The 17,435-nt window shown below is 52.9% G+C and overlaps 6 protein-coding genes across 6 annotated transcripts; 2 read left to right on the forward strand and 4 right to left on the reverse strand.

The window, feature by feature from the left end:
• Window positions 1-243: 243 nt before the first annotated feature.
• J4E78_001732 (uncharacterized protein) lies at window positions 244-2,202 on the forward strand (the record flags this gene model as incomplete). The annotated part of the gene is made up of 6 exons (XM_049362386.1): window positions 244-251; window positions 327-537; window positions 563-1,127; window positions 1,177-1,613; window positions 1,775-2,086; window positions 2,140-2,202. The coding sequence occupies 6 exons, from the start codon at window positions 244-246 to the stop codon at window positions 2,200-2,202; spliced, it is 1,596 nt and encodes a 531-aa protein (XP_049224978.1).
• Window positions 2,203-4,595: 2,393 nt separating this feature from the next.
• On the forward strand, window positions 4,596-4,964 carry J4E78_001733 (uncharacterized protein; the record flags this gene model as incomplete). The annotated part of the gene is made up of 2 exons (XM_049362387.1): window positions 4,596-4,841; window positions 4,893-4,964. 2 exons carry the CDS (start codon window positions 4,596-4,598, stop codon window positions 4,962-4,964), a joined length of 318 nt encoding a protein of 105 aa, XP_049224979.1.
• A 634-nt stretch (window positions 4,965-5,598) lies between these two features.
• On the reverse strand, window positions 5,599-7,427 carry J4E78_001734 (uncharacterized protein; the record flags this gene model as incomplete). The annotated part of the gene is made up of 2 exons (XM_049362388.1): window positions 5,599-6,525; window positions 6,579-7,427. 2 exons carry the CDS (start codon window positions 7,425-7,427, stop codon window positions 5,599-5,601), a joined length of 1,776 nt encoding a protein of 591 aa, XP_049224980.1.
• Window positions 7,428-10,797: 3,370 nt separating this feature from the next.
• Window positions 10,798-12,329, reverse strand: J4E78_001735 (uncharacterized protein; the record flags this gene model as incomplete). Its single annotated transcript, XM_049362389.1, has 3 exons — window positions 10,798-11,909; window positions 11,958-12,059; window positions 12,125-12,329. 3 exons carry the CDS (start codon window positions 12,327-12,329, stop codon window positions 10,798-10,800), a joined length of 1,419 nt encoding a protein of 472 aa, XP_049224981.1.
• A 692-nt stretch (window positions 12,330-13,021) lies between these two features.
• On the reverse strand, window positions 13,022-14,435 carry J4E78_001736 (uncharacterized protein; the record flags this gene model as incomplete). Its single annotated transcript, XM_049362390.1, has 2 exons — window positions 13,022-13,494; window positions 13,559-14,435. 2 exons carry the CDS (start codon window positions 14,433-14,435, stop codon window positions 13,022-13,024), a joined length of 1,350 nt encoding a protein of 449 aa, XP_049224982.1.
• A 435-nt stretch (window positions 14,436-14,870) lies between these two features.
• J4E78_001737 (uncharacterized protein) lies at window positions 14,871-17,091 on the reverse strand (the record flags this gene model as incomplete). The annotated part of the gene is made up of 4 exons (XM_049362391.1): window positions 14,871-14,915; window positions 14,965-15,094; window positions 15,142-16,484; window positions 16,540-17,091. The coding sequence occupies 4 exons, from the start codon at window positions 17,089-17,091 to the stop codon at window positions 14,871-14,873; spliced, it is 2,070 nt and encodes a 689-aa protein (XP_049224983.1).
• Between the last annotated feature and the right edge of the window lie 344 nt (window positions 17,092-17,435).

Consider the following 17,435-nt stretch of genomic DNA (forward strand, 5'->3'; position numbering starts at 1 on the left):
TACGCCTCCTAGTCCGACCTCCACAGCCACAACCCTCACCTTCTCAACGCTCGGAGGTATCCGTTCCGCGGACAGCAACTGCGCCACCAAGCTCCCATTAGCCCGAAGCAGAGGTCATCATCGGCGTCGTATTCTCCACGCGCTGGATACCAAAGACCTCGATCCCACACATCCTACTCAGTCCATACAAACGAGCAGAACGCGATGTCTCTGCCTCTACCACCTAAGCACCCTTCCGCCAAGATGGCCGCGTAGATGGCTGCACTGAGCAACGCGCAAAAGGAGTAGCTCAAAGTTGGTTCGAAACGCTCCCGCTTCTATGACAGCTCGGCTCCCGGTACAATTGCCCAACGAGCGCAAGCTCGCAGTAACTTCCAGGAATATTGCAAGAGTGTCTACGGGATCGAAAAGGAGCCTAAGATGTACAGTCGTGAGACCCTCATCGACCACGTCTGCGGCTTCCTGGAGTGCATGGCGACGGTCTCGGAAGGGGTACTCCATGACAAGGTCAAGGCAAGTTTCATCCAAATCTCCATGGTAAACAGATACTAACACCTCCCAGGTGGGTACATTGTATATGTACAAGTATTCGCTTCGGTTCTGGGTTGATCGATACACGCTCGACTTCGAATCGATTCAGACGGAATACGATTGCCGAGTATTAAGGCATATCCACATGGTAGCCGTGGAGCAAGACTTGCCAACAGGAAGTAGGGAGAAGAACGAGCTAGGCGGGTCCGAGCTCGGATTGATGTACATGGAGGCCATGGCTCTTCAGGAGGGGGTCCTCCAGACAAAGCAACATTACCTCGCGTGGGTCCTTGCCTATATTACCGGGGCCCGACCCGGCAACTTCACAGTTGGAACCGGCTATCATAAAGGCGCCCCGCTAGGTGGTGCCATGAGCCACACCATGCCCACGCGCGCCGTTTCCCAAACATTACGCTGGGCTGACATCAAGTTTGAAAAGTTCGAACAGGAATACTGCTGTATTCTGACGTTCTGCTTTTTTAAAGGAAGCCACGACAAGTACAAAGAGGATAACTTGGACGGGTCAAGGGAGTTCTTTTTCGCGCTGAAGCAAGAACGCCTACATCTCGACCTTAGTGCGCTCTTATTTGGTGAAGGTAAGGCGTGGATGTTCGGGACTCAAACTCATACACTGACATCCCATAGCTTATACCCGAGGCTTGTTTGTCGACCCGTTGGACGTTCTCCTCAGCGACACGTCCCCTCGTTTCCCCACGATCAGATTGGAAGTGGCAACACAGGCTGTGTTCCTTGCGGCGAACACAGAATATGAGCTTATTCCCACTCAAGAGATGAAAGACAATGCACTCAACCGAAAGCTCCAAGACTTCTGTCTGTCGGTCGGTATTCTCTGTTATGTTTCTATGTATTCATTCAGAAGGCAAGCAGCTCAGGAAGCAAAGAGGGACCACTCTACCGAGGACGCCATGGCGCTGCTCGACCACGCCCCAAACAACCCAAATACCCTGCGCTACTACAACCAGCATGGATTTGGTCGACGAGATGTAACTTCGTTCAGACTGGGGGGTGCAGCACTCACGGACTCATCGATTCGAAAGTTTTTCTCCCCGTCTAACAGACTGGTAAGTACTTACTCTTTCCAGTTGCTTCTGCCTACTCACGAGAACCCTCTCGCACACACAAGATGTTTACTAATCTTGTAGCACTGCAGTGGGTCAAGGACACATCGTCAGGATGACCAGGCAGATCACTAAAAGCAGAGCTTTACGCTCGCGCACTCCAGATCATCACCTCAGACCCGAAATACAAGAAACTCGAGGCCGGACTTCACGACATCCTAATCAAAGCCCACACCAAGCTCCAAGAGTTCAACCTCCTCTCGCCCGACGAAGAATACTGCATCACGGACCGTAACATCGGAAAGTACAAGGCACTGATGATGGGTATCGAGGAGCCGGCATTCATGGAGATAAGGCAAGAGTTGGACGAGCACTTAGCGCCGTGGAAATTTGCCCGCATGGCTGTCACACAACGCACCAATGAAGCCTGCCGCAAGAGCATCGAGGGCAAGTCGGCGGAGAGAAAGGATGGGGCAGTATGTGAACGAGATGGGCATTAAAGTAGCAGAAGATGACGAATACGTGGAAGTCGTCATCGAGCTCGTCGTCGGCTGGCAATGCACGGATCAATCTGTACGAGCACCTCATTTAAGAAAAGCGCTAAACAGGTCTGCAGACTACATCCCGACAAAAACTTGCAAAGTAGGTGACCTGACCTCAACGTAGGCTCCAGGGTGTTCAGCTTTTCTTAGGTTGGCGTGCGAGGGAGGGCCGTGGAGAGATGGGACGGGGGTGTCAACCTGCGCTTCCTATCAGCATGTGCTGAGAAAGTAAGACGAGTATACTTCCGGGGGGAAGAGCCGATCTACCTGGGGCCATTTCTTGACGTCTCAGGTTCGATCCGAAGAGGTGATCGTCCGGCTGAGTGGTCCACGCAGATCCATAGTCGAATAGTTCATCTGCGTCACCAAGCACAACACAAAAACCATCGCCACTATGCTCGTAGACCGTATGAGCAAACTGAATGTCATCCGCTCAGTAAGCTTCGCCCGCTACGTTCATCGAGCAATGCCAGATTCATCGCGACATCCTGCTGCATCACTTCCAAACCTTCCGATGGAACTCTTCCTTTGGGTTAACGACAATAATGGTGTATCCTCTTGCGACATCCGGTCTCTCCGCCTTAATTGCAAGGAGGTGGAACTGAAATGCCGCAACAGGTTCTATGACACCATCGACAAGTTTACTGTATTATTGCAGCTAGACGCTGGGTTTCCTGCTCGCGCACTGGCATTCGCAAAGTACCAGGAGTGAAGTGACAACATCACGTCTGTCCACCTCGAGGTCCCACGAAACAAGTTCTTCTACGCATCAGAACAGGCACATTGGAATGGAAGATGGGTTATGGACACCACAAAGGACAATTTCGCCGATATGTGACTGGAACTATAATTGGTTTGTCCATAGATCGCTCTACACGTGCAGACCCACTTAAATACAGCTGAACACAAGAGGATCAAGGGCGCATAGCTGTATCGTGGGGCTCTAGTATAGCGATGTTGCCACTCGTCTCAGTTGAAGGACTGTATTCTCTGGATGCTGAGATCTCTGCATTTCCAAGATCATCTCTATCCGACCGCGTTAGGCAGATGCTGACTAGAAGAAAGGTGTGTGCTTTCGTATTCTCGCATGCGATCTGCTTACTTATTTGTGGACCGAGCGCTCGAAGTCAGCTTCTTACACCTTGTTGACTAGGGTACAGAGTCTAATGAACTACAGCATGTGCGCGACGAGCCGAACACGTGGGGCTGCTCATTCTGCGAGTACAGTAGTTCTGACTACTCAAAGACTAGGTAGAGACTGCCCGCTCTACCGCATGCCGAGGTGACATTGGGACTTGCCATTCTCCACTAATCGTTAAGGTAGATCTACACGCCTCTTCCCTTACGTGCTCACCAGAATCTAGGCCGAGAATAAGATAATGTAGCCTGGCACTTTGGTTCAAGACATGTAGCGTGAATGTCGATCGAAGAAAGGATTTACCTTCCACTCTACTAATAGAAAGCTACAAACAGCGAAGTCGCATTCTATACGAGCACTCTGCGAAAATAACAGGACGATGTAGTCTGTCTTGATGGGATAGACATTCAAATTAGAGTCACGGCAGAGGCTGAAGGCGCTGCGGGTACCTAGGTGCTGGCTGCATGAAAGTGCTGGCTGCATGAGAGCCAAGATAACTAAGCAGCCCATCTTCTTTTGACCGCCTGGTGCTGGCAAATGGCTTCAATCAGTGGTCAGCCAGCATGTGCGGTCAACCTTACTGCGGCCGCTTTCGGTAGCAGATTCCCCAGCCACAACCGTTTCGGGGTAAGTAGCGCCTCCCCCGTAGGCCAATGTAAGACATACGATGTACTAGAGAAGAAGTTAGTAAGTGTCTGACCGGGCCAGCCCTAGTAATATAGCCATATTAACTGTCGTGTAACCTAGGGCGATCTTCACTACATTGATCCCGCCAAGGTGCTTGAGATCATCACGACAACGAATCATGATAGTAGTTCTATTCTGCGAATATCATATGCCGGTTGCTGCATGCACATAGTCATCGCCCAGAACATTGTCTTTGTGTCTCGACGTCCGGACACCTCCACCCCTTATGCGATCAGCTTACCACCACCGTCATTGCCAGTCGACAAACACCGTGTGCACCTCATGAATGTCAGTCAAGCTCTGCGGTGAGTAGTCGCTGAACGCTGAGTGGGCAGAATGACGGCCAGTTATGTGGTAATAGCCTCAGGAAGGCTCTCAACCCCGAGACAGTGATCCAGTTCGGGACAGTGATAACTTTGTGTGCGTCCGAGAGGACTGGAAGAGTTGACCGGTCAAATTCAGCGGTGATGTAGAAAGACAGAGGATGATGTGAGGACGAGAAAGTATAAAGGACGGCCAGAAGTCGACCTGAAAGAACTCACCAAGCTTCAACATCACAACATCATTACCTTCACTACATTACCAGCCTTTCGCTCAAAACCTCCTCAAACCATCAACATGCGTTTCTCCACCATCACCATCGCCGCCCTTGCTGGCCTCGCCGCCGCCGCTCCCAACGAGATCGCCAAGCGCGAGAGCCAACAGATGACCAGTGCCATTCAGTTCGCTGCCCAGCAAGCCGACTGCAGCATCTTCGACTGCGCTGCTGTTATCGGTGCCGCTTTCTGCATTGCAGGAGGTATTGCAACCGGACCCGCTGGCGTTGCCGCAGTCGTTGCCTGTGTTTCCGGTGGTGCTCCTTCGGTATTTCCTCCCATTGTCTTTCCAGTACCCACTCCCACTGACTTGACTTAGCTCTGCGGTTGCGCTGGGTGCGTCGATGCTCTCGGCGACTTCTTGACTGAGAACGGCCTTTGCCCCGAGTAAACGATGATAGCTGACATTCTGATACCTATTTCGGGTTGGGGAATGTACGAGGATGGAGTGTTCGGAGGGACATGGTCCATCAACATTAGACCTGCAGTGTCTGGTGTAGACTGGGATGACGGCTCTCACGAGCAACTTGCATGTATCTCCTTGGTGGTAGTTTAAACACACTCGCTCCTCAATGAAATCGCTGGCCAGCTCAAATATTGTCAGTGCCTTTGGTGCAGGAACCAGTGATGTGGTAGTAAGCCGACATTGTCACAAATCTTGCGATTAGCTCGTCTTGAATGGCCGAATGAGGGAAAAGATAAAAGATACTGAATGTTGGATGTGTATTGATCGTTTTTATGCTTTTTCATGCTTCGATAACGCGAATCTCTACATCTAATCGTCGTCCCCAGCCTACTCGCAACACCTGGTATACAGGTTTGTGCAGTGGTTTTAATCTAATGAAGTACAAAAGTTTCATTGTATGAGAACACGGTTGTGGACGTGGAATCGCTGCTTTTTTGACCTCGTCATGTCATTGATAGGCTGAACTCCGCCCTATGTTGATACAAATGTACAGACAGTCCCCTCATATGGGCGCATTATTTCTAACGGAACAGAAAGGGAAAGTCACCAATCGATTAACTTAGTTGCAGGTACCGAAAGTACCCTGGCAGCCAGCACCGCAGTGGCCGGTGGTGCTTCCGCACCAACCGTACTGGGAGCAGCAGTTTCCGAAAGAGGAGCCAGAGCATGTGAAGCCAGAGGTTCCAGCGCAGGATCCGTCAGTAGATGCCTTCTTGGTGGGCGCAGCAGCGGCCTTGCTGGTAGTAGTAGCGGCCTGCTTAGTGGCGGACGCTCCAGTGCCAGAGCAGGTACCGAAGGCAGAGTTGCAGCCAGTGGAGCAGTGGTCAGTAGTGCTTCCGCACCAGCCGTACTGGGAGCAGCAGTTACCGAAGGATGAGCCAGCGCAGGTGAAGCCAGACGCACCACCGCATGAGCCATCGGTGGAGACCTTGCCAGCAGCAGAGGCGACGGGAGCCTTGGAGGTAGTAGCCTTGGTAGGAGTAGCAGCCTTAGTGGTGGTGGTGGTAGGGGCAACACCGTTGCTGCCGCAGTTACCGAAGCCAGATTGGCAGCCAGTTCCGCAGTAGGCCGAAGTGGTACCGCAGTATCCGGCAGCGCTGCAGCAGTTGCCGAAGGTAGATCCCAAGCAGGTGTATCCCTTGGTACCACCGCAAGTAGCATCAGGGGTAACCTGCTTGGTTCCAGTGGCAGCGGGAGCACCGGCAGAAGTGGCGGGGTTGGGCGCGTTGCCAGAGCCGGCACCACCAGCAGTGCGGTACCAGTTCTCCTTGGGGTCACCAAGGCAGTCACCAACAGTAACAGCCTTGTATCCGAGCTGAGTGAGGGTGGAGAGCATGTACTCGGTCAGGTTCATGGCAGTCTGCTCATGGATATCGTGACCAATCTCGAGCCACTGGTTGCTGGCGGCGGGACCGCTGGTGACGTTGCCCAGGAAAACATCCTTGGAGTATTGGATGAGGGTGGTGCTGTCGTGTTCGTAATCATCCTGTTCCTAGTGTCAGCAATTGAACCCTTTCAAGAGATCAAGGAAGTGCATACGGTATCAAGGTTGAAGTATGTGACGTGGTAACCGAGGTCAGCCATGTCCTTCTCGCATCCTGACTCAGCAGTGCAGCTGGAGTATGGGGGACGCATGTAGGTGGGGATCTTGCCGACGATGTTGCGAAGAGCCATCTCGTTCTTGATCATCTGGTTGTAACGGTCCTGCTGGGAAACGGCGCTCAGGTCCAAGTGAGTCCAGGTGTGAGAAGCAAGCTGGTGGCCCTCAGAGTCCATGCGCTTGAGAACACTGCTGAACTCGGGAGTGATGTCAATCTGTCCCTTGTTGATGTTGTTTCCAGTGATGAAGAAAGTAGCCTTGGCGTTGTAGGAAGCCATGACATCGAGAATGTGGCTGGTGAAGACCTTTTGTGGGCCGTCGTCGTAGGTGATGGCAACTGTGCCGGGCGTGGTGCAGCCGTAGATACCAGCGCCACCGTACTCGACATTGCCGACCTTGGTACGGGCGATGGAAGAGGTGTTGGTGCCACCTGGGGTGGCGTTCTCGGGGCAGCCAGAGCCGTGCTCGTAATCGCATCCAGGAGAGTAGCAGTAGTCATCTTCTGTGCCACAGTAGCCAGCACCTGAGCAGCACTGGCCAGCGGGGCAGTTGCCGACACCCGCACCACACTGGCGGTCGTCCTGACGGGCCACGACCTTGTTCTTGACCTTAGTCTTGGGTTGCAGAAGCTCGTTAACTCCGGTGAATCGAGCTCCAGTGCGAGAAAGTAGGTCGCGGGCCCGGAGGTCCCTTGGGTTCAAGCCAATGATGTTGGGCAGACCGGCGCCATGGGCGTTGACGAGAGGAGTGATGGCTGCAACGGCAGCGAGAGCCGCGGAGTAGTGCATGTTGTAAGAATGCGGTCGGTTCGAATTACGGAATTAAAGTTGTTCTGATAGTCGGATTAAGAGATGAGCGAGTGGATAGTGGTAGTCAACAACGACGACACACTGAAGGACCTTGGACCGGAACGAAAGACGGATCACAAGAAAGTAAGATTAGGACTTCGAACAGAAGGTACCAAGAAAAGTCATCACGGCATGCGGGTAGAATCATCTTATGAAGGGTAAGAATGATCGACGGTTAGCCAGCAATCCCCGTAAAGGCCTGGTGCTAAGGTTGACTCGCGTTACGACTAGCGCTCTCGACTCTTGCCTGCAGATGCCGGTCAGCGTAGAAAAGAAAGCTTGGTGTGCCGCGGGCCCCTGGCACTGGCAGATTCAAGCTCTCGACCCGCGGCGCCGGCTTCGCTTCGGGCGGACATGATGCGCGATTGGGAGCTTTCCTCATGGGTTGTTGGTGGCACGCGCTCCTTTGCCATGCAGGAACCGCATTGCTGTCACGTCGTGGAGCGAAAATAGAACGTGATTGTTGATCCGAGCCGTTTGAAACGTGTTTTGCTATCAGTGCCATCCGAAATGTTATTCTTGAACGCCTCTGACGTGACGGCTGTCGACCGGTAATTGCTCGAAACATCGAGTGATTCAAGCAGCCGGTCTCCACTGCCGCCTGTCACTATCCAGTTGCTTGGCGCATATCGGTTTCGCGCGGTCGCTGTTCAACACGTTGCGATGATGTTGCTGTGAGACGCTAGAAAATTATCACTTAGCTGTTGGAGGACCCCACGGGCGAGACAATGTGACGTCTTCCATCGGTCTGACGGTCTGACGGTGCTGTACTCAGTAGACGGCCCTTCAGCCATGGCGTCGAGCCACGAAAGCATCGACCTGCACTGGCGCATTGGCAACAGCTGCCGAGCACGCCCAACCGACGGTTACATCTCTTGGAGGGAGCTTGTTCGGGATAAGAGATCCACCCCGCATCACCAACAAGCCATCGTGTAAGTAGACCTTTAAGTCCGAGTCTCTGTCGCACAGCCTTGCAATTGCATGAAGATTCGGCCGCGAAAGGTAGCATGATGCGCAATTCCGCTGCGGTGGAGGATGTCTCTTCTGGCCCTTCTGGCCCAGGCACCCGCACTTCCGAGGAAAATTGGAGTCGAGTGGGCTTTCCGATGGCCAAGATGAGCCAATCACGTGCGCCGTCAAGCGAGGCCCATCTAAGCGCTCCCACCCTCAGCACTATACAGCATGCTTGCTTCCGCCAACACACGTCTCGATTTATCAATACTCATCACGAACTACTACTGCTTACCGGCGCAGAAATTTTATGCCGCATGATGGTGGCGTGCAGCACGCAACCACTGTAGCAAGCCGCGCAGGATACAGAAACTCTTGCGACGATGCAATTGGATTCAAGGGGCACGGGAAGACCTCGTATCCCTCTTCGTTTTCATGCAGCTAACCACTCGCACGTCTGATTCAGGCAGCAACTCCAAAACCTCCACTCCACCATGGCATGCAGAAATGGAGCTGTATATGCCTCGGGAATATCGCAAGGAATAAAGACCGAGTCTATTTTAATATATTGCTTTTCTGTTATGAGACAAGCTTTTGCTGAGATGACTAGGTTCTTCAGCCTCGTCCCGATCGCTTGACTCGACGAAACGAGATTGCGATAGACAAACCCTTCTCGTGCGGAGGAGTAAGCAACAGCACGACCGATCCTTAGCAAATCTTAGGTCTACTGCATTCAACGGCTGCGATGATCGTTTGTGGCCAGTACAGCGACAGGTAGACTACCGGTCGCGAATCGAAAACTTCCACTTCCCGACGCCGCGCGAGCTGGGATCTCAAGGATCACTTTCGACCCTTGTTCGACTCAGACAATCACTGTACTCCACCTCGGAGCTAGTAATCTACCCTGACAAAATGGCAACAATCGGATAGCACGGTTAGCCATCCGAACAGTCAATATTGACTGCCGTTTTGTATACTTTTTCTCCTCTTACGTCCGATCAAGCATCCTCAAGGGGCGATTGAGCCAAGCAAACTATGTGGAGAAGCAAGGCGTCCACCACCCGTATGGCTTCTCTTGCTAAGCAAGAACAAGCACCTGCTCCATCCCATGGCACTTGGCGCATGCCGTAGTTCCGCAAGTACTCGTATTGCAGGATGAGCATGACGGCTGCAGCTTTGGAAAGCCAACCTACATGACGCCTCAGGGGTCAGAGTCCGACTGAGCATCTGACGCGCCAGGAGACACCTTCCTTTTCTCTCCACTATCATAGATGCTTTCTTCCGCCAGCGTCTCCTTCTGTCGTACGATGTCTGAACTGTTAGGCGATAGGTCGAACCAAACATTGCTCTATGCCCATAAGCAAGCATCGGCAACCTGCGGGAACGGCACACTTGGTTGTCGCACAGAGGGTTGGGACCCCGCTGCTGATCAGTCGCAGATCCTCGACGACGGGTACCTGCACGAAAAAGCGATGATCAGTATTCCAAATGTAGATCATTGTAACGTCCAGCCGAGATCGAGATGCGATGAAGAACAAGAGAGCGGAAATCGTTTACCTGGATCCACCATGGCTGATTGACCGACTTTTGCGCCTCAAACCAAAATTTTGTGGCGACCATCTCACTTTAGAACGCGCTCCAAGTCGAGCATGCGAGGAAAGTATGACGAAACGTACGACATGATGCTCACAATCTACAATGCTTCCGTCCTAGATTGGTACAGGCAAGTTCGATGTGTTTCTCTACTTCTCGAATGCGAGGCTTTGAGATAACTGAGCTGGGAGAAAGATCTGGTTATTAGAACCTCCACTTTTCCGGACCTTTCCACTTCCCACAACACCGATAGCCCAGTTCGATCAGGCGAACGAGCCAACTCTACGCAGAAGCATAGGCCAACAAATTACACAATGGTGTGTGTCATACTAGGCGCCCATACAGATCCTCGGTATCTCATATCGGCTGGGTAGATGGCTGACAGCCGGGTTTCACGAGGAGAACGGGCAGAGTCGAAAATGAGATCACTCATGGTTCATCGCACACGTGAAATATCGATTCGTCGTATCCTCTAGATCATAACATGCAAAGCTCTCTTAACATCTCCATTCAGTCCCTATCAGCTCTCAGTCACAACCCCGTTCCTCCCCGCAATCCCATTATTCACCGCCACAGCAAACGCAGCGATATCGGAGTTCGTTGCTAGCCCTTGTTTTGGCTTATCGAACGGGAAAACAACACTCCTGTCTCTAACCCCCAGACTATCTACAAACAGCACATTTGGAAAGCTTTGCGGTGTGAAAGCGTTCCACGTCTCGCTTATCAGGTCGTCGAAAGCGGAGGCTGCCATATTCCTAAGGGTATATTAGTGTCTGGGGAAAGCTCGTGTGTTTATGAAGACAGGATAGAGGGAAACGAACATGATGGCCTTGTCAAAGATCAACACATCTTCAGGTTGTTGTGTCAACGTCCACGAGAAGATGTGAAACATGTCTTTCCTCTGACTCTGCTCCGCGACGATATTCCGGTTCTGCTTCAGCTTCGCCAGCTGGTCGCTCTTCATAGTAGCAAGATTGTTGCTATTGCTGTATTCGTCATAGAAAGGAAAATTGCGGCCCGAGTAGAATCCTTGGTTCGCAAAGTCGCCTAATGTCACATCATCTGGTATCTGTGCGATGATGACAACGGAGGCGCGGTCCGTGATGAAGTCACCTAGACGGCGTGTGGAGAGATCGGTGGTGCCGGGGTTGTTGACCGTGTAGCGATTGTTGATGCGCTTTAGTGTTGTGAAGAGATCGTTCCATTGCGTTTGCGTGAGGTCTTTGTACTGGTTGTCCGTGTCGAGCGTGTGGCTGAGATTGATGATGATGAGTTCCTGGTATTTCGCAGTGAAGTCGTTGATCTGCTGTATGATGTCTGCGAGAGACTGCCCATTCCCACCGAGCCAAATGTCGCCGACTTGGCCGTAGTGACCAGCTACCCATTCGCCTCTTGAGAGCACAGGGCGGAGGTCGAAATACCGTGATCCGGCTACGAGTTGTTGATAAAAGTCCAGATACTGGGTCTGAGTGTTGGCAAAGTGTGCGCCGATTGTGCCAGGTTTGAATGTGCCCATACCAGCGTCGTGGGAGCCTGGCATGCAGATGTGTTTTAGCGTTCTGTTTGCCAGCGAACCCATGCTTTGCTGCATCCAATCTGCGTAGGTACCGCTATTTGACCACCAGGTTCCTGCCTCGTCAGTGGACATGATCCAGTTTACAGCCGCATTGTGCCGGAATCCCAGGTCGACCTTCGCTCCTTTCGAACTCTGCTTTGTCGACATGTCTTCCAGAGATATGGTGAGTGCATAGTCCGAAGGCTTCCGTCCGAGTACCGTAAACCTATCTGATGTTCCTTCAATGCTGTAGTATGCCTCGCCTGCATCGTCGCGGGTGTTTCCTCTCGTCCCAAACTCGACGTATACTCTTGATGCCTGGCCTTTGCGTGGTCAGTGGAGGTATTCCTTTCGATCAAAGATATACATACCAGCGTTGATTGTTGGCCATTTCCATGTATCCATTTGATACGAGTGTTGGCCATTCAAGGTCCAACTGAATGGCGAACCATTCACCAGTGTCAAGTCTCCACCTATCAATACATGACATGTTTAGCGCTTTTCGTCCATAAGCACAGTCGGCTTGGTAGTGACTTACCCCAACCCATGATTGACAACTCTTCCGAATCTTCTTTGCTCCTTGAAAGATTGTAACGAGCTGACTGCAGCCGTTGCTGTTGTATGCGCTCTTCAACCGCAGCGTAACCCGTAAACTCGTCTTTGGGTCCAGTCGCTCGCACAACACCCCGGGCAAGCAACATACTTAACCCCCATTCACCCCATGACCTATAAAACGGACGCATAGCGCCTAGAAGCCCCAGGCCCTGTCCTGTCTACTAACGGCACTCTACTGGGTCGGCCCTCCCGTCATTACAGGCCTCGTGCCGCTGTCAGCCACTCGATGGTAGCTAGTGGCTGTTGAATTAGGTCCCAAGCCCTCGCAGGGCTGTATATATCGCTGTAAGCGGCTACTTGCTTGATCAAATGGGAAGAGCGGCGTATTGCTGGTGTCGTTGCTGCCACTTTCCTGATTGGGCCAGCTCTGTTGTTTCACCTTTGTACCCACCCACCAACAAGATCGCGATGGCCACGAGAAGATGGTTACAAGGCACCAACTCCGCTTGACAGCATCCAATGCGATGCGCGAAAACGACTAAGGCGAGGTGACATGTGGTGCAGCGTGGCTTCGACAGGTTGTTGGGGTTTCGGTTGCCCTGGTCGCGCATGGCAGCGCCGATGCTTGCTCCAAGCGTCTGTTCCACGGCACTATCAACGGCAAGGCGCTTGAGATAGCGAAATCCTCGCCCAAAGTCATGCGCACCCACAAGAGAGGAAGCTAGAAAGTCAGAAAGACAAGAACAGTCTGGTATAGTGGAAAGCAGGAAGTAGCGACGATCCATAGGTTTGCCACGTGCTAGACACCCAGGCATTGTTGGTCGCAGACGCGTGTCGGCCAAGTTCTTCATATACATCCATAAGCGCACAACGTGACGGACTACCTGTCAACAGTGATCATCCAACCGTCGTTTAGTACACTGCCATTCGCATCGACTCCACCCCAGACTACACACGTCGCGCCATCGACTTCGGTACCCTTGGCGATACCGAAATGCCCCCTCGCTCCAAGGCCTCGCTTTGGCTTTCCTGGAATCTCTTTTTCCTCTTCGCCTTTTGTGTCTACGTATCGATATATCGCCTCAGCCCATTGCGATTCATGCGTATCTCTCTTCAAACCCGCGCGTATATTATCCTTAGTCGCTGCGGCCGTGGAGCGCTCAGGTGCGAGCTGCAGTGCCCATATGTCGTCGAGGTAATCTCCGTTCTCAGTCTCTCCGCCGACAGCTAGCAAGTAGTGTCGCCCTTGCCCTGTGGTGACGCCCACAAGTCCTGCATTTGCGCGCGCCTGCGGTGCTGTAGCGGTGCTACCTTCGGTGTGCTTCACTTCTTCCCAGCCCCACCCACTAGTCACTGCAGAGGTAGAGGTACGAAGTCAGTATATGTCTCACATGCACTTCGTAAAGTCAGAACTTACCTGGTGTAGTCCCGCGCTCTGCATGTGTCCACACATGTGATGCGTCCACGTACTCGGTCGCACCTGACGCAAATGTCTCTATGCCCTTCCCACCAAACCGATAGAGGCGACTGCCAACGAGCGCGAGGCTTGCACCTTCCCGTGGCTGACCTGATGGGGAAGGTATGTTGGTCCACGTTCGTGTCTTGACGTCGAACGCAAGTGCATCGTTGGCAAGATTGCCGCTCGAACATTCGCGCCCTCCAACCACGAAGATGGTTCCGTATGAGTTTGCTTCTGGCGGCTCGGGAACGTGTTTCGCAGGATCGGCGGGGGCTTGCGGTGCCTTCTCAACGTACGTCGTCGTCTTGGGGCCTGGGAGGTCTGAGCTCGCCGAAGCGTGGCCAATTCGCTGGCTGGGAAACAGCGTGCCCTCAGCTGGATCAAGATAGGTCCAGGTGTTTGATATCGTATCGTAAACCCAGACCCGCCCCTTCTCATCTGTTACACCATCTCCTTCGCCACCAAACATGTAGATGCTATCCCCAATGACCGCAGCCGTGTGTCCCCTTCTCGAGTTCGGTACATCGTCCAGGCCATTTGCCGCGCGGGCTGAGTATTTGGTGTAGTCGGCGTCGAGAACACCGCTCGACGGCAAGATGACAACGTGCATGTCATTGTCTGCGAGGTTGCCGGCTTCCGTCTCTCCACCAAAGATGTATGCGCGGCCTTTGACTACCGAAACCGTGTGATGCGAGCGAGGGAGCGGGACGGAGGATATGCGCGTGAGGTTTGCCTTGATCGGCAATGTCGGATGAGTTATGCCCTTGACGAGAGCTACACCGGCCTCCAGGAGGTTCTCGGCTGCGTAGAGCACACCGGCTGCTCCGGCTTCCATCGTTACTCAGGAAAGAGTTTTGTTTGCGTAATGAGGGTTGTGGGGTTCGAATGAGCAATTTGAGAAGCGGGTATGTCAGAAGTTCAACTAATACGAGTGAAAAGTGTAGTGTGATTGAGAGGAGGGATGTTGTATTGCGTTGTAGCTGTGAAGCTTAACACGAGGGTGACGTCATCACGCGAGACCCTTGTCGCCCTTACGCGTACCCTTCACGGCAAGCCAAACAAAAAAAAAAGCTGCCTACAGATTCAGAGCATCCGTCGTGTCTGCACATTATAGATCAATACTTTCAAACGACAATGCACTGTACCGTTACTTCACAGTTCCAAGCACAGCCTGCGTCCTTCATACCAGCCAGTCACAGCCGCTAACACACGTGTGGAAGTATTAACAACGAAGGGAATCCCATGTAATAGACAACCGCCCGTCTTCCTATTATACATTGGGTGATAGTTGATCGGATTTGACGTATCGCTCAACCTAAGAGATTGTTAGTGATGCAGCGCCACACATGTGTCATGTTGCATACCGTATCAATCGAGGCCTGCAAGAAGCTGCGCGCCTCAAGACCAACCCAAACCTTGAGCATCGAAAAGTCGCCTCCACGAATCATGGACGAGCCACTTTGTGCACCAAGTTGTCGCAGTATTGGTAGAGCACTGGTTACGTTAGCAGATGGCTAGATGCACGTTGTGATATCACTTACCCGGCGAAGAGATCCAAGTTGGGGTTCAAGCTCCTTCCGATACCTTCCAAGAGGAGGATGCTAAGAACGACATTGACAAAGTCGCCTTCGAGGCGAACATGATGTGTTCGTACCATGGAAAGAACCTCGTTGAGAATGTCTCCAATCTTGATGTTGCCGAGAGCAAAAGTACGGCTCTTGACTCCGAGCACCAGATGTTGCATGCGCAAAGCAAAAACTTCCCCGTCAAGTACTGCGTCTGGTTGTCTGCACCTCTCAACCATGAGATGACCTGCTTTGTAACCATCAAACTCGGCGACAGCCTTGAAGAGATCAAGGAAGTTGGCGCGGTTCTTCGCATTGAGCTCCGTTACAAGACCTGTGTCGATGAAAATGAGCTGTGGTCGATACCCCTCGTTGTCAATCTCCTGCAACTTCGCTTTCCACTGCTTCGGGTTCTTCTTGTGTGGTCGCAGACGCTCGAGTACCTCTTCGGTAACATCAAGCGACTCTTTGGGGCCGGTCGTCCGGTCCTCCTTCTTGGCGAATATTGAGACGTCCAACTGCTCAGGCTTGTAGAAACGAACCATGATATTTCCCGGGTGTAGGTCGGCATGGATGAAATTGTCGATGAGGAGCATGGTGAGGAACGCATCTAGTCCTTCGTCTGCAATGTCCTTTTGGAACACTCCGCCTCCATTTTGTAGAAAGTCTTCCATGGGGATGCCTTGGGCGAACTCCTCGATAAGGACATTGCGCGTGGTGTAGTCAGTGTAAGGGTACGGGAACCAGGCTGTCGTCCGGTCCTTGAAGTTACGTCGGAAGAGCGTGAGATTCGCGGCTTCGATGCGCAGATCCAGTTGCAGCCTCATCATCTCGCCAAATTGTTCCACTTCGTCGGGAAACGACAGCCACTCCATCGTGGGTATAGCGTTGATGACAGCCGCGAAGAAGCCCATGATGCGCAAGTCTCTCCGGACGATCTTCTCAATGTTGGGGTGCAGAACCTTGATGGCAACATGGCTAGATGGTACCCTCGAGGGTGAGCTCTTGAGCGTCACATCGACATTCTTCTTGATCCGCCGCGCCAAATTGAGTTCCTCTCGGTCGATGCTGTTGTCTTCCAGAGTCGCAAGGTGCGGCTTCAGCTTCGCCTTGTATACCTGTGCTATTGCGCCAACACCCAATGGCTTCTCGTCGAACTCCTCGAAGATGTCGTCAAAGCTCTGTCCGTCAAAAGCCGCCTCGATCGTTCGCTTCGTGACTTGTAATGTGTGCGCCGGGGCGTTGGAGTGGAGGGTCGACATGATTGAACACATTTCGGTTGGAAAGACATCTGTTCGGGAGGCAGCCCATTGTCCGAGCTATCATAGAGTCAGTCTACTTCATATCTTCTGAGTCCAACGTGACGGCACGCACCTTGATGAAGGCTGCACCAGCCCTCTCCATAGAGCCAACCAAGAAGCCATACCACCACAGTGTGCCACTCCGCTCGTTGTCTCTATCAGGCTGTCGTGAACCAAGCCATATCGCAGGTATTGTCACGATGACCGGCACGAAGATGATGATGAGGTGGAGGAAGCGAAACCCGGTGGCTATGGGCTCGACTATGTAGTCCTCGATGAAGAAATATATGCCTCGCCTGTACTTTGTAGAGTGCCTTAGCGCATGGGGCACCTGCTCGTCGAGCTCCTTCCGCGACGCCTCCAGCATGGCCTCCTCATGCGTCTTCTCTCCATGGCCGGATTTGTCATTGGCGACGTCGACGAAGGCAAGTGGACTGAGTATCGCGCCGCCCGCAGCTCCGGCAGCTGCACCGGACCATAGTATCGTCCGACCTTTGAAGTTTGGAGTCGCAAATTGACGGCGGAAGCGGGAGGCGGCGGTGGATGGACGCGTGAAGGCGCGGGTTGCGAGTTTGGGCAGGCCTGGGCGACAGCATTGGCGACCAAAAAGGAACGCCGTCCTCATGGTACCGGGTGGTGGGCAGATGCGCGTGCGGCTTCCATAAGGCAGGTAGCAGTGCGCTGCTTGACCTGGCGCCCGTCGTGACGTCGGTCGGCGTAAATTCCATGTGACGCCGATCAGGCCATCTGCTGCCCGCGGGCTCTTCCGCGGCCACCCACGCCACGCTGCCCCCTCCTTCCACCACGCCCGTCACATCGCATGTCCCCCACGCCCGAGCCATGCGGTCCATCTCCAGAGTTTTGCTCCTTTCCTGCACGTGCCGTTCCGAGCAGTACAAGACATGTCGCACTAGTCGAGGCTACTTCCTGCCTTTCAATTACCTGACGCACACGACGAAAACGGGACAG

The sequence above is a fragment of the Alternaria triticimaculans genome (assembly GCF_023758025.1).
Source record: "Alternaria triticimaculans strain BMP 0046 chromosome Unknown scaffold_2, whole genome shotgun sequence".
NCBI lineage: Eukaryota > Fungi > Ascomycota > Dothideomycetes > Pleosporales > Pleosporaceae > Alternaria > Alternaria triticimaculans.